Source organism: Spea bombifrons, chromosome 4 (genome assembly GCF_027358695.1).
Source record: "Spea bombifrons isolate aSpeBom1 chromosome 4, aSpeBom1.2.pri, whole genome shotgun sequence".
Lineage (NCBI taxonomy): Eukaryota > Metazoa > Chordata > Amphibia > Anura > Pelobatidae > Spea > Spea bombifrons.
Genome location: NC_071090.1, coordinates 10562178 through 10579129, shown reverse-complemented (window position 1 = coordinate 10579129; position 16952 = coordinate 10562178). Strand labels below are relative to the sequence as shown.

At 37.3% G+C, this 16952-nt stretch overlaps 1 protein-coding gene across 5 annotated transcripts in view; it reads left to right on the top strand.

Moving 5' to 3' along the window:
* The window catches only part of LOC128490073 (protocadherin alpha-C2-like), a 98198-nt gene extending 82044 nt beyond the window's left edge, over nucleotides 1–16154 (top strand). For all 5 annotated transcript variants that reach the window (XM_053461799.1, XM_053461798.1, XM_053461796.1 and 2 more), the window contains exons 2-4: nucleotides 877–935; nucleotides 3468–3556; nucleotides 15387–16154. In XM_053461799.1, the coding sequence (XP_053317774.1) occupies nucleotides 877–935; nucleotides 3468–3556; nucleotides 15387–15697 (459 nt within the window). In that variant the 3' untranslated portion in view covers nucleotides 15698–16154. The remainder of the gene's footprint in view (nucleotides 1–876; nucleotides 936–3467; nucleotides 3557–15386) is intronic.
* The last annotated feature ends 798 nt before the right edge of the window (nucleotides 16155–16952 follow it).

The following is a 16952-nucleotide window of genomic DNA, read 5'->3' as shown; positions in this document are numbered from 1 at the left end:
CTGTGTTGCTGCCACCCTACTATTGCAGGTCGGATAACATGCATACGTGACTACAATGGGCACCTCAGTTACTGAGTACCTAGTTGCTGTGCATCTGCCTTAGCATGCCACTGATAATAAGAATATTTAAAAATGTCTTCAACAAAGTAAATGAATTTATGTAATTAATGTATTATATACAGAGCCAGAAAATATTTCCTTGGATTCCAAGCTGTTTACAACCAAAATATTTCTATTTTACCTTAATATGTCAAAGGTCTTTTTATCTCTCTTCGTTAATAATACTAATGCCTACCTCTGGCAAATGCAAATAAGTTGAAAACCCCGATAAACAAAAAACAGACCTTGTTGTCTGTGAATGATGGGAGCTGCAATTTTATAAAAAAAAATATGGATTAACTTTTCACTAAAAAGTCACTTAAACTTAAAAATCTGTGAAAGATGATATGAGCTTTTAATGTTTCAATACTTATCGAATTAGAACTGGAAGTATAGATGTTTGAGAGCTCTCTGAAAGAAATGTACTTATGTTAGCCAAATTGCAATAAAATGTATCCAAAGATCTTACAGGTCGTCTCGCTGTCTCATCTTCCATGCAAATAATTAGTACGTAGGTATGAAGAAAATATTACTTTTAACATTCGTAACTACCATTGGTAGATGTAAAAAAGTATTTCAAATATAAGTTTTCTTATGATAATTATGGAGTAAGTATGAAGTTAAACAAAATATACTAAATATAAAATAAAAAGATTTAAACCACTTAATTTAATATGCACACTGCTTTTCTCCCAATAACTAATGCAACTGTGTTACCTAGATAGTGTACATGAAGTTGTTTAAAACTTAATAATCTTTCCTATTTACGCTTTTCAGCCTAAACATCCTCACCCTGATTGGCGATACTCTGCATCACTAAGAGCTGCAATGCAAGGGTGAGTAAGTCATGACTTTGAAACCAATGTTAATGCAATGTAGAATAAAGTTAAATGTTTGCAGCGCGTATGACCATAACTAACTTTTGAAATGATCTGCGAACTTCTTTATTTGATATTTTAAATATTGGTTGAATTTGTCAACTATTTAGATAAGATCATCTTTAATTGATCTTATCTAAATAGTTGACAAATTCAACCACTGAATTACCTGATTTTCTATAAATCACTAATTGTCTTTTTTTTTTTCTTGACTTTTTTTTAATGTGATAGAACTCGATGGTAGCGCTAAGTCTTGGGGCTCTAAGCAAAATATTTCGGTGGTCTATCCGCACCAAAAGTGACTAAAGAATTAAGTGTAGATGGTCATGTGTTTCTTGTATTGTGTTATCACTGTAATGTATTGTGTAAGAAAATCATGTATTATCATATTTCATTAATATTAGAATATGGGCCATTGATGGTAACACTGCCTACACCAACAACCAGATAAATTAAATAAAGTTCTATATTTTGAGCTGCCAAAACCCCCCAAAAAACAACGTGTAATTACATCATTCGGTCATCTTTTGTTGATGCAGTTCAGTCAATACCAATTATATATTTTAGTTCATTGGTTGCACTTACATATTAGTAGTTGCCAAGCTGAAGTGGGGGAAAAATATTTGAATAGAAAGCCCTACACATTACTTTTGCCAACATTCATAATACATTATAAATATTCTAACAAACATACAGTGTAATTGATTGAAATAGGTAGTGCTGCAAGTAACAATTTTTTTTTAATCGATTAGTTGGCCCATTATTTTTTCGATTAATAAACAAACTAGATGTTAAAAACAAACAGCAGAATAAAAAAAGGCTTGTCACACTGCCTCCCAGATATGCCTTATACCCCCTGTATGCCTTATACCCCCCCCCAGATATGCCACTCCACTCTCCCCATATATGCCTTATACCCCCTAATATGCCATATGGGATTTCTATGAATTTTTTACGGAAATTGCCTATTTTGTGCGCTCCTACGAATCTGCAATAACCAGGAGGGGCCCAATGAAACAAACAAAAACAAAAGCTGCCGCAATTTTGTTCATTCGTTTGCCTGCTATAGATGAGTCATCTCTCCCTCTCACACATTTCCAGGGATGGTGTTAGGCATTCAGACTCCAATAAATCTAACAGACACTGCTTATTAAATATTAGCAAATGCAAACTGCCTAGGAAACCGCTACAAAAAAGTTACATACAGCAAAAGAAAAACTGAATAACTCCTATATCAGATCACTGTTAAACTAAACTTATTAATAATATATTAAAAAAATCTTAACCAAAACAGCAACTCATAATAGAGAGCTGCAAATATAAAAATAAAAATCTAAATTCCAAAAATCTGTTCCACATATCCTCCATGCCCTCAATAAATACATTTTCCTTACATCTTATCACATTAAATAAAAGCACATATCTCAGGGGTTCTGTGGCCCTCAAGCTTTTTCTGCTGAGGTGCTGTTATTAATGATATATTTAAAAAAATTAACCAAAACACCAATTTATAATACAGAGGTGCAAAGATGAGGAAAGGTAAAATAAAAATCTCAAGGGTTCTGTGGCCCTCAAGTTACTTCTGCTGGGAGGCTGTTCCACATATCGACCACCCCCTCAGTAATGTAAATCTTCCTTACATACATTAAGACTTTATCACATTAAATGAAAGTATAAATATTAGAGGTCCTGTGGACCTCAACCTTCTTCTGCTGGAAGGCTGTTCCACATATCCTCCACCCTCTTGGTAAACCTCCCTTACATTAAGTAAGATTTTATTACATTGAAGAAAAGCACACATCTCAAGGGTTCTGTGGACCTGAACCTTCTTCTGCTGAGATGCTGTTCCACATGTCAACCACTGCCTCAGTAAAAATAATCTTCCTTACATAAAATTAAGCACAACTTTATTAGATTAAATACAAATCTCAGGGGTTCTGTGAACATCAAACTTCTCCTGCTGGGAGGCTGTTCCATATATGCACCACTCCATCATTAAAGTAAGTTTTCTTTACATTATGTAAGACATAATTAATATGTAAATGACAATTAAACATTTCAGTGCCTGTATGGAAAGTTGTGGATTAATTTACCTCTATAGACGAGCAAGGATTATACTAAAATTAAGAGCAGCTTCTATTGCAGGTTCTGTGTATACACTGCACACCCATCCCCTTTTTCCAGTAATTTTTTTTCCTAGCAGCAGGGCACTATCTGTCTCACATATTGACCCCCTCCTCCCCTCCCTTGCTCCCCCCTCCTTGTCAGCATGGTCTCTGCCAGAGGGAGATCAGAGGAGACCAGAAAACAAGCGGAGAAGGTAAGTGAGCAGGTGGGGGGGGGGCAGATACTAGGCAGGGGGAGGGTGCAGGGGACACAGAGAGAGACTTTTGATGTTTAAAATGTGTTCAATAATGTATATAATATATTGATTCATTTATTTATTCATAGAAGCAGTTTTTTTAACCTGATTATTCTATGTTTTACAAGTGCTGTGCACGTGGAAGGAGCAGCGATTTTACGCGGAGGACCTGTTGGATTGGAACAGCAGTGGCCAACAGTGTCAAGTGCCACACCAGGTTAGAGATCATTTTTGAAAATATCCAGTTATTTTACACATAAAAATACAGAGGAACTTATATTGCTACATATCTAAAAGGTCGATGGATTTTACTCCAAATAGGTTGTGTATTGTTACTTGATTTTAGATATCCAGCCTAAAGCCCTCCATTTGCTGAGAAATTGTTTTTTAGCAGAAAAGTCGTAATGGTCAAATTATAGAATGCATATAGTCTTCATGGACATCATGCATATCTATTAAAGTTTCAGATGGCCAGAGAGACGTTTTTTTTGTTTTGTTTTAAGTGAACTGGATCAATTGGAAACACTAAATACATTTTCTGCAACTGCTGCATACAGTACACATTATACACCGATAGGGTTATGTATTTTTTTTTAATTTAATTATGCACAACTGCCCCACGGCTTGCTACTCTGCCCCCCAGATTTGCCTTATATGCCACTATGCCCCCAGAAGTTCCTTATACCGCCTATATGCCACTCTGCCTCCCTGATATGCCACTCTGCCCCAGATGCCTTATACCCCCCTATATGCCACTCTGCCTCCAGAAATGCCTTACACCCCCTATGTGCCACTCTGCCCCTCAGATACTTCCTTATAACCCCCTATATGCCACTATGCCTCCAGAAATGCCTTAAACCCCCCATATGCCACATATGCAGAAGCCACAGCTTTATTTACCAGGAAATACAAAGAAAATAAAACCTGTAACACATGCATAGTTAGAAAAGCTTTAACCAAACCAATCATAGCTAAGCCAGCCAATACCCATCAATAACCCCCTAGCCACCAGTCACCTGTTCAGAGGTCCCACCTTTACAATCCATTTAAATTGCCACCACCTTCTGGCTAACTGTACCATGACATAACCCATCAACTACCATCCTCATACTATAAATAGCCTAGATCCCCTTACAGCTAAAAACAAGTGTTAAAACAGCCTCAGTTAGGAAGGGTACAAAATTAAAAAAAAGTCTGGTCCTTAAGTGCTTACATGTGTGAAGTCCATACACATACAAAAGTCATCAACTGTATTGTGAACATCACTGTTCATTGAAACATAGGAACAATGATTGTTTGAGATCAGGCTACATAGATACTTGTGGATTATCAGTTGATCACAGTGCTTTTATTGATTGTTTTATAAATACTCAACAAATGGGCAACTGCAGAGGAAAGAAGCAAGGAGTGAACAAATATATCTTGAACCAAATGGCTTGTAGTATTTTACTGCCTCTATTTTCTTCACAAACTCTTTAAACAATAAAACGGCACTATTTCCTCTGAATACTAATTCCAAATAGGTACTTTAACATAGTGGGCTTTATATTATACTGAAATTTTATAATTCAGTGCTTTGGCTGTCTATGCATAAAATATGTGATTTCACAGCCGGGGGAGGATTAAGATTAATTTAATCAATTTAGGGTCATTTTAGGAGAAAACCTCTGAACATGCAAGAGCAAAGTACTTAAAAATATCTCAGTGAGTGTATAATTCGGCAAATAGCTTCCAGTTTTGCTCTAGTTTCATACCTTCAGACCTTGATAAACAAGATAACTAATATATTACACATACTATAGTCTTTCGCATTAGAATTGCACACATTACTTAATTTTGGCTTAGTCTGAAAGTCTTTATTGATTGATAAGCCATATAATCTCATTATGCACAAAACAGAGCTGAAGATAATGCATTTTCTGCAGCTCTTATAAAAACTGAGGTATTAGTCTGCAGTAAGCACATATTCTAAATCTTTATGGAAGTATAACTTGGCAAAAGACCAATCCATCATGCATACTAATCAACTGAAAGGCATACAGCTTGAATATAAAGTAAAGCTTTGCAGACTTGTTCCCTATATAAGCAAGAGGAAATCAATATTCCATAAACATTTTCTAATAAACTATGTAGTATTTGCAATTCATCAAAGCAAACAAGAAACCATATTTCTCTCGGTAGAGACAGGTTATACAACTTTCTACAAATATTCTCCAGCTCTCCTTAATATAACCATTTTATCTGTATGTAGAGATACCTCTTCTGTTAATGATGCTTAGCTATTAATCTTTTAAAGCTAACAGTAAAATGTCATATGTTACGTTTGTGTTTTTGTTTTTGGATGACTTGGCAGCAAAAATCTATGTCACCCAAGATCAGTTTAAGGCAGCCGATAAAGGTGCAGAGTACCAGTTTTTGCAGGATCCTCCAATATGCTATAATGCCCCTTTCCCTACCCACCAGCTAAGTGCTGTGCCCGAGATGTGCTCAGCCGAACACATGTTTCTGCCCGTTATATACGCTTCTCCAATCAGCTCCATCTTTGACTCGGTAAGTGCTGGGCGGAGTAGTCTGTCCACGTGTCGGAAGTGCTCCCATTGGGTTGCACTTTCCTCCCACTAAGCCAATCATGTAGTTGTTTTACATTATAGAACAGTAAACCAAAATTTTCTCACCTTCTATTCTTAATGTCACATGCCATTGCCAGTATATGACACTAGCTTAACATTAGGTAAGCATGTTAATTCTAAGAATTTTAAGTATCAGAGTAAATTTCAACTAGGGGAGGGCCATAACACCACATACCAATGTAATTGTGGGCTTTTGATACTTGTGTGGGACAGCACATTCATACCTGCACACACAAAATCTTCTCCACTATGTCAAAAAATGTTGTGTGCAACATTCTGTGATTGAACAGGTGGTGCACAGCGCCCAAGCAGCCATATTGGAATGTCACAGGAACTTTTATCAGGGGAAAGTGGCTGGAGAACGGGCAGAATGTGAGCAAGCCTTCATACAAAGACAGGTCAACTTTAAGTCCAAAAAGCACACACGCTTTTGAAACTAGTGACAACGTTAATTCTACTGTGGAATTCTACTCATACTTCAAATCTCAACCACAAAATACTGAAAGGCCATAGAACTTATTTTTGGTTTTTTTTTTCTCCTAGTTCCCACTAAGATTTCTCTAGGATATAAAACAGTAATTCTATTTATTCATTTAAAAGCAGTTCCTATGGAAAGTGTGACACTTTAATAGTTTCTAAAAAGGACATAACATTCTTAAAGGAAATGCTATGTGAAGTAAATTATTTTGCTTTAATTTATAAGCAGAATTTTTTTTTCTTCGCTCCTAACATTATGTGCCATTGTCAATGTCTTTATCTTCTTTCAGAATGATGTGGTCACTGTTGTGAATGATTTGATGTTTCTGGTTGGGTTTAGTTTGTGCATAAATAAGGTTATAGCGTTATTTCAGCTTGCGCACATTTATATCTTAATAGGTTTGTGCTGGGTCTTGCATTATTTTATTAAATCTTTTTGTTGTTTGTTGGGGAGACTTAGGAATATGTCATTTGGGAGAAAATAGCTTTTTTGAAAAATGTGGCTTTTAGAAAATAGTGTACAGTTAAGTAATATCAACACACTTACATACTCAAACTAAAGCACACTTACATGTACACATACACATTTACACATACACACACTATAACACACACACATTTAAACATTTTCAATCTATACACAATGCACACTTACACACGCATTAATGTTCATTCACACACTAACACATACACGCATACTAACACATACAAACATGTACTGTGAAATGAAATATACTGTATTTAATAAATCTAATATCGAAAGAATACATTTTGGATAGTTCACACAGAATATGCCATTTCCGTAGACAACAGCTTCAAAGATTCACTTGCACTCAAGAGTCAAACCCCAATTACCTAATTCAACGATGGCTCTTATTTGCTTTTTGAAATCTGTGATTTTTAAACTAATTCGGAATGATAGCCTGCTCTTCAAGACCTTTTGTTCAGTACAGTAAAACAATAAGGGCATTAGAATGATATCACTGTCTGCTATTGTTTCCCTGGTCTCAAAACCAATAACCCTATACTGTTATACAAGTATGCTGGAAGCAATTCATAAAAATTGTAGATCCACCTTTGGGTATTACTGGTCCACTGTACTTAGTGCTGCAAAATCTGTTGCTTCTATAAATAAATTACATAAAATGTAATAAATAATTAAAATGTTGTTTTGTGTAGCTAAAACTCTGATACAACATACACATTATTTACATTTTGGTATAATGCTGCGTCCAAACGACTGTGGTATGTGACTAAAAACAGAAGGTTTTGTGAGCTTCTGTATGAATGGGAAATACACATACTTTTTTTTTTCTTTTCGGTCCGTTGAAACAAAAAGCTTTCTAATTGAGAGAAGCAGAACCAGGTCAGCTGCCAGATATAGTTATGTTACAGTAGGTTGTTGCTAGCCTCAGGATAGTACTGAGATGTATAAACTCATTTAATGGATTAAGTCTCCACCTTAAGGAAATGATCGGAAGCCATATTTCTGTAAACCACAGATATGTATATATATATATATATATATATATATATATATATATATATATACGCAATTTTCAGCCCGAATTTTTGTTTGCCACTAACTAATAATTAGATGCATGACAATGTGTCTTAGCAGAACATCCGGTGAGATTTACAGTGTGAATTCTTAAGAACAACGTAACTAGCACATTAAGAATGGTTGCCTTTCTGTAAAAGTGACAAAGACACAATGTTGCAGATTCAAGTGATAATTATGCACTTTAGAGTGATGATTGGTATTCCTTATTACGTTTTTGTATAACATTTAGACATGTCATAAACAAAATATAATTATAATTAGACTTACGGTATTAACTAGTGATGATTTGCCAAAAAAATGCCAAACAAATGCCATGTTACCGTGGGCTGTCACTCAATATGTGTGTGAGCCATTGGGCATAACATAGGCTTCTTCAGCCTCTTCAGTACAGTTTGCCCCCAGGTCCTAGGTTTATTTAAGTAATTCATAAATTAAAAGGTTCTGTCACTAAACTAGGGCTGCAGAAGATTTATATACTGTTTGTAGTTGTTTTCCCCTGTTTCTTCATTTCCTCCAGGAGTATAACCGCACCCTGATCATCATTTCCTGTCGCCTCCGCATGACTGGGGCCTAGCCGTGAAAATCATGGAACTGTACAGTGGCTAGGACCCGTGGCGATACCCGCCGACAATTGAGACTGTTGCTATGGACACCGGTTGTCCCACCACATCGCTCTTTTGGGGTTATACTGTGCTCGTAGTGGGCAAAAATCAGAGTTGGTTGCAGAGAGTGAGCTTATTTGGGAACCTGGTTCTATCACTGATCTTTAGGACCGGGGTTTACTCAGCCGCGGCAATGTAACTACAGCTCGGCTACTACACAGACTATTCCCGGGGAAGTTCCCGATGCTCTCACTAAGGGTCCTGACGTCGGATCTTGTCGCTTTTTGGAACATAACATCCACGGACCCTGAGCTCTCTGTTGGTACCCTGGGATTAGCGCCTCTCCCTCGGGATCACCCCCAAAATAGTGACTCTTTGTCACATGGGCATTGTTGGCCATATAAGTGCATTGAGGCGCCGGGCTGTCTGGGCAGGTTATTGTTTGGTTGATATGATTATACTCCTTATCTGATAAAGTTGGGTGTATAATGCTGTGTGTTGTTCCAGCACTGTGTAGCTCATCTTCGTCTAGCCACAGTGCCATAGCAGCTCCATTGTATTTGCGGTCCTGCTCCATCTCGTCAGTACTAGACCCGTCCATGACTGAAAGGGTTAACGGCAGAGTTTCGGATCGTAGGAAGCATGTTTTTGCGGGTGTACCCAGTCGGGGTACAGGTTGTTCCGTCACCGGTTCATTAAGCTCCCTTAAGTAAATCCTCAACAGAGAACGGATGCCAAATATGTACATTATTTTGGGCATGATGTCTTAATTCTGAGAAAGTATAATTCCTCCAGAAACTTTTTTGCAGTTTTACATTTGCACATGTTAGTTTTTCTTAACCTTGCACACGACTGCGCTGGAACAGGTGTTCCTGGCAAAAGATAAAAAGGAAAATAACCTTGAAGCATATGAATGTGAATCCATTTTGATCCGTGAAAATGAGGGTATAGGTATGTGGTTCTGGGCATGTTAGTGTGCACGATGCACGAGTATGTTAGTGTATGTTTCTGGTATATGTGTGTGTGTATATATGTTATTTTGTGTAAGTGTGTCTGATTATGTTAGTGTGAGTGAGTGTCCGGTTGTATTAGTTTGAGTGTCTGGCTCTATTAGTGTGTGTTTCTGGGTATCTTAGTGTGAGTGCCTTGGTGTGTGTTAGTAAGAGTGCCTGGGTATAAGTGTTAGTGTGAGTGTCTAGGTGTGTTTATTAGTGTGAATGTCTTAATGTGTGTCTGTGAGTGACTTGGTGTATGAGCGTATGGTTGTGTATGTTAGTGTAAGTTCCTCTCGTGTGCAGGCCGCCGATCTGCCACTGGTCATATCCTTGCGCTTTGTGTTTACATTCAACAGAGGCACACCAGGGAGATGGTTCCCCAATAGGGCAATCTGTCAAGGGATTTGCACAGAAAGTGGTCTCCCACCTCCCCTGGACAGGCTGCCCTACGCCTAATAATCCTTAAAGCTTATAACAAAAAATGATTATGCTACAGCATCTTGTCAATGAGCAAAAAAGAAATAAATGACCTAAAGTGGTAAAGAGTCATAAGTTTGGCACAGTGGCCCTCAGTGTTAGAATCATCTGTTTCATTTCTATTGGCATCAATGGGCTCAGTTCAATCAGTGAATATGCAATACAGGCTTCTAAAACTGAGGGTCACTGTTGTGCAGGAGTACGCTCTAGCACAGCGAGCAGAGGCTTTCTCCCACTTACAAAAGATAATCATGGTTCATTGGTCTGGCAGGATTTAGGACAGGCTGGACTTGTGTGGGGCCACTGTGCACAGAAGTATAAAATAATGCTTACATGCAGCCATCAGCCAGTTTTCAAGACATTTTTTAAGGCTTTTTTCTTTTTTGTGTGGCCCCCATTCTGTGGGCCTAATACGAGGAGCCAGGGCTTTGTGGAGCACCACTGATTGACCATTAGCAAGGTTAATAGGCCTTATGACAGTGCCTTCATCTGTTGTTAAATATTTTTTTTACCTTCAAAGAGGAAACTGCGATAGAAGAGGTACAGCAAGTCTGAGTTACTACAGCTAATGCAATAAGAAATAATTTCCCATTACCCATAGAAGAGGAGATGCTTGCATGTAGTCAAGCAAAATAATGCTATTATAGCTGCTACTGAACAGAGTGTTCTGCTGCATTACAGGGTAAATTATGGAATTATTGATTTTTTAACCACTTTGGAATGCATGTGCACTAAGAAAATGTATGACAATGTGTGGTTACTAAACATTTTGATTGAGGTTATTCGTTAAATGCCCACAAGCATAAGAAAACCCTTTCAGCCAGTTGTAAATTAGCAGACTCTAGGGATCATATATATATATATATATATAAACAATATAACATAGTATAAAAAAATAATTCCAAATGCATTCAGATTCATACAAACTTGTTTTTAATGAAAATTGCTGAGTGTAGTACTCAGAAAACCTGTAGTACCTGAAAAAAACTGCTGAAAATTTCTAAAATTTTGTTACATTTTGTTAATTAGTTTGTCTACTCTCCCTCTCACTCATTTTCTCGGATGGTGGCCAGTAACTGGGGACATACAGGCTTTAACAAGCTATGATTACCATTCCCAGAAAATGTGGCTAAGGTTCAAAGTGAGTACACCAGCATTCAGAGCCCAATAAATATAACCGGTGCTACTTATTAAGTATTAGCAAATACAAACTCCACAGGAAGCAATCAAAATGATACCTACAGCAAAAAAGGCTATGGTTAACCATTGCAATGCCAGAGATATCATGCTAAAACAATTATATCTCAGATCACTGTAAAATTAAAATTTTAATAATTTCTTTACAAATCTCAACAAAAACACCAGTTTAAATGCAAAGATGAGGGAAAGATAAATAAAGATCAAAGGGGATCAAGTTAATTCTACTGGGAGGCTGTTCCACATATCAACCACCATCTAAGTAAATGATATCTTCCTTACATTAAGTAAGACTTTATTACATTAAAAAAGTACAAATCTTAGGGGTCCTGTAGACCTGAACCTTCTTCTGCTTGGGGGTTTCCACATACCCCCCCCTCAGTAAAGTAAATATTCCTTACAGCTAGTGAAACTTTGATACATTAACCCCTTCACAACAAAGCCTGTACCTGAATTAATTCATGGGTTTAAGGACAACCCGTTGTCCTTAAGGGGTTAAATAAAATTAAAAATCTCAGGAGCGATATAATATACAAAGGACAATTAACCATTTGTCCATTTGTGTCTGTAAGGAAAGAAGTACATACACTTACCTCAACAGATAAGCAAGGATTATATTATAATTTAGAGCAGATTCTATTGTAGCCATTGCGTGTGTGCACTACATGCCCCTCCTGTGGTTTCTTTCCTATGCAGCTGGACAATGTTTCATCCCCGCCCTCCAAATTTTGTCCCAAATGAAAGGTCAGGCAAGTCAACAAGTAGTACACCACAACTCCCATCATTACATAAGGATCCAAACACAGACAGTGGTACAGCATGACTCCTATTATTATATAGTGATCCAGTTACAGATGATGGCACAGCATGTCCCCTATCATTATATACTGATCCAAACACAGAAGGTGGTACAGCGTGACTCCTCTAATTATAAAGTGATCCAGACACAGATGTTGATACAGCATGACACCCATTACTGAAGACTGATCCAGACACTAAGAGGGGTACAGCATAACTCCTAGAATTATAGAGTGAGCCAAACACAGATGGCGGTGCAGTATAAATTTTATCATTATATAGGAAGCTAGACACAGATGGCCATACAGAATAACTCCCATCATCACATACAAAGCCAGACTCTGATGGTGGTACACTATAAACTGATCAAGAAACTCTAATTTACTCTCAAACTCTTACTCTTTCAAGCCCTCTCATGCTCTCTTATATTCACTCAAGCACTCTCACACACTCTCTCATGCTGTTTAACACACTCACTGTGTCACACTTTCACCTGACTCTTACTCACGCTCTGTCTCACTCTTACTCACACTCTCTCACACACTCACTCTCTCTCAATGTCTCCCTACCTTTTCTTCTGATTGCTCTGGCTTCCCTGTCTACTTTTATGCAGCTCCCCTCCTTCTCTTGAAACACTACCAAAGGCCTGATCAGGAGGAAGAAGGCATGCATGCACATTCCATCAACAGCCACTAATCATTAAAGATTGTCGGAAGGCCCGTCGCCACCATCAGTTGATCTCTTCAGTGGGGTCGGCCCTCCAACAAGCTTTACTGAGTCTCCACAGCTGTAGCTGAAATGTGCATGCACATCTTCCTTCTCCTGATCAGGCCTTCAGTAGTGTTTCCCCCAAGGTGGTAGCCTCAGCGCACACCTGCCACTCCTTTGAGTAATTGCTCCTTGAGGCCTTGAGTTATTTTTTCCCTTCCTAATAGAATAGAAAAGAAGAAATATGTAGTTTTAAAAAACAAAACCATAAAACTGCAACAGAGATTAAAGACAATTAAATTCTAACATCCTTTCAAATATAAGCTACATCTTACTGTGCAGAAAGATTAAAATAAAAATTGCTGCTTCACCATAAGCTATAAAACGATGGTTGAAAGCATCCCAAGTACATAATCATTTTATTTATGAAGATTTTTGTTTGTCACTTGATGGAGAATATGCCCTACACAGATTAAAATATAATTCTTCTCTGAACTTCTGAACTTTGCAGTCCGTGCTTTAATGCATTGAGCTAAAGCTTTTATAATTCTCAATTGCTTCCAGATCACTGCCTGCCTGCGGTAGCTTTTTGTGTTACTTAACCATTGAAATGTTCACATTTTCCAACACCAGGATAGAAACATCTGCAGCACGAATGCCTAGCGCACAGTCAAGAGTGTAAACCAGGTTAAGGGCAAAGTCACTTTTTCATTACATATCAGGACATAATAACAATCATCTGTTCCTTAGCAGGTCTAAATTAAGTAAATACAACCACAGATGAACAACAACACATGGCATATTACACATGTATTTAACAAAAACAAAGCCAAATGGATCTCAAAAAGGATGTACTTTCTTTTTCACAAGATATATATATATATATATATATATATTCTGATTCAAAGTCTGAGCTAATTTCATTCAGAGAGCCAGCTCTACAAGAGCAATCCAGTGAATGAAAAGTAGGTGTGAATTGCTTGCTCTGCAAACCTGTCTTCACGCTACCAGGAGCAACAGCCGCGTGAAAGAGAACCTTCTATTTATAAACCTTGCATCTCTCACCAGAAATGCATATAATATTACCAATTGTCTGTCTTCTAGAAACACAAGGACAGGGACACAATCAGCCGTAGAACACACAGCCACTTCTTTTTTTTAGTAAGATTGTAGTAAAAACACCATTGTGTCTTTGCTCATGTTTGCTGGTTCAGTGAGTGCTTTGCATATATTTGCATAAATAAAACACTGTTTTTCAAGTTAAAAATAGCATCCCCACTGTTCTATATAACGTATAAATGAGTGCATGCCTGAAGATGTGGGAGCTACTATATCATTATATAAATATATGTTTAAGCATGCAAACATGTTACGGTCAAAGCTATTTGTTTCAGATCTGACATATGCTTTGGATATAAATAATTATTACAATGTATTTAATTTTTGATGGCTTTTGACATCTTTTTTTCCAAACTTGATTGGGGTCAGCAGGAAATTGATGTTTAAAATGATATTATTAAATCTACAGGGATAAGTGGGGGATATACAGGTTCTAAACACTATGGTATACCGTGCAGACATTTAATTTCCTGAAAAGGCAGATAAACGTCAGCTCAAGAGCAAATCTGGTTAAGTGAGTTTAGGATTAGGATTTGCAGTGCCCTCCTTTCCTTTGCGGGAAATCCATTTTTAGCAAGCATTCTTTACTAAATATTTTTCCTTTAAGTTAATTAATTAGAACATTATCTATAAATACATAATTAATGTTAATGATTGAGGATAATCTTGGAAAAATTGTTCTAAATAAGCATTATTGGAAGATAGAAACATCCAGATGTTTGTAGGAGACAGATCCTCCAGCTGTGCATAGGCAGCCGAAGTGGCGCATTGAACACCCTGCGTTGATGTGCTGATCAGAGATTTCCATGCACAATGTTTTGTTTAAATATATTATGTATTACAAATAATAGCCCAAACTAGCTAATATATATCTTCTTCCTTGAATGCTTGAAAGATTGTTCATTTTCTGGAAATCCTCTGATCTTACTTGTCTGACCCTTGAAGCTGTAAATTGCAGCATATTCCTACACATGGCTATGATGTGCTGCTGCTGAGCGCCACAAGGTGGCTCGATTGACCAGTCCCTCTGAGCTGTTCCTGCAAGATATGCTGAGTTGACTCTGCATTATGTATAGTTTAATATTGAGATAACTTAATCTTCCCACATTAACTATGCAAAATACAGGGTCAACCTTCTTGCAGGCGATACTAGGATTGGCCATTAGTAATGCATATTTATGCAACGTTACAGATCTCTAGTCAGACCTAATCTAGAGCATTGTGTACAGTTCTTGAGACCACATCTCCAGAAGGATGCTGACATTCTGTAGAGAGTTCAAGGAAGAGCTATTAAAATAGTGACTCGTTTGCAGGATACAAAATTATCAGGAAAAACTAAGCACTAAGTACTCATATTCAATTGAAAACCTACCTAGTGTAGTGACACTCAATGACGGAACTGATAAAGAAAGTGATGTACCATAGGAAGGATACTCACATTATAATCCACTGACGTATATGAAATATTTTCTCTTTGCAGAACCTGAAGGAGGCGAAGTCTCTCCTCCAGTCGGGGCTGGCGTGAACTGTAACAGCTGGACCTTCAAATATGGACCGGGCAATCAAAAGCAACCAGTGCCACAAATCCCCCCTGATTTTCCAGAAAATTTCATCATCCCTGGATCGCCAGCCATAATTTCTATACGTCAGGATCAGCCGTCTAATCAAGGTCAAAAAAGTAACTTCATAACCTTTGGTAAGAAGGAAGAAACAAAGAAAAAAAAGAAAAAGAAGAAGGGGAGCAAGAATCAAGAAAAGGGAAATAATGCGGTGGATAACAACGATCAATGAGAGGATACTGAAGCCAATTCTTTACCCATTTTTTGTATGAAATAATGTAGCAACTTGTAATTTCTTCCTACTGTTATTGCACCTTCCTATGAAAAAAAAAGACTTTTAACATTCAAGCCTGAAAACCTATACAGTCTGTCTATATCATTTACCAGATTACATCTCAAAGCTTTACTCTGTGAAATGTTAGTCGCACCCAGCAGCTGTCTCACATCCAAAGAACACAGATACAATGTGCGCACATGCTATAGTAGGTGACTGTTAAGGACAATGTCTCTGTAAATAGATGGTGTGTGTATAGTACAGAATGATTGATCGTGATGAGGCATCTATACTCACGAGGTAGCAATTATGCATGGATTACAGCCACTTTACTTGGGTGGTGTATCTGTGCAGATATCAGGTAAAGGAGATTCCACAAAGGACTAATAAGTAGAAACATCCAAAAAATGAAAAATATCTAAAATTTTGGATCTCAAAATTTCATTATTTTTTATTCTATACTAAATCTATAAAAGGATTTTACACTTTCTCTCTCTCTCTCTCTCTCTCTCTCTCAAACACACACACACACACTAACACACACACACACACACATATATATATATATATGTGTGTGTGTGTGTGTGTATAACAAGACATGTATATTCACACGTTTATATATGTGTCAGGCTTGTGACATTTTAACACATTGATACAATTTTACATATGAGCAAATTCCTCAGGAATCAAACTGATCAATATATCAATGTTTCTATGTTCTGTTGTACACAATTTCTGCAAAAAGAAGTGGCACCGCTTTCTATAGAAGAAGGGTGTATATCTAGAAATGCATATAATCTCTTCATACAAGATGCTAAAAGCCATTGGGGATGACTGCTGCTAATAAACCGCTTTAGAGCCGTTGCCTGAATCATAGATATTATAGGGGTCATGCACCACTCACAGCTTTACTTCTACAAGATCACAATGTGGCTGGCCATTGCATGAGCTATTTATACGGTAATTGTAAAAACTTTCTTTAATTATGTGTGCATCTCAAGTACACCAACATCTGGATTATAGTACCAATATTATAAAGGCAAGATCCAAATACGCTATCACAGAAGAATTAATCGGATAATCCCAAGACAACGTTGCTGTATCATTGTTGTTGCCTATCTCACCTTGATTCAACATTTTTTTTGCCTTTCTTTTAAGAACATGAACTGCCGACCATGTTGACACTCATGTGAAGGTATAATATGCCCTATAC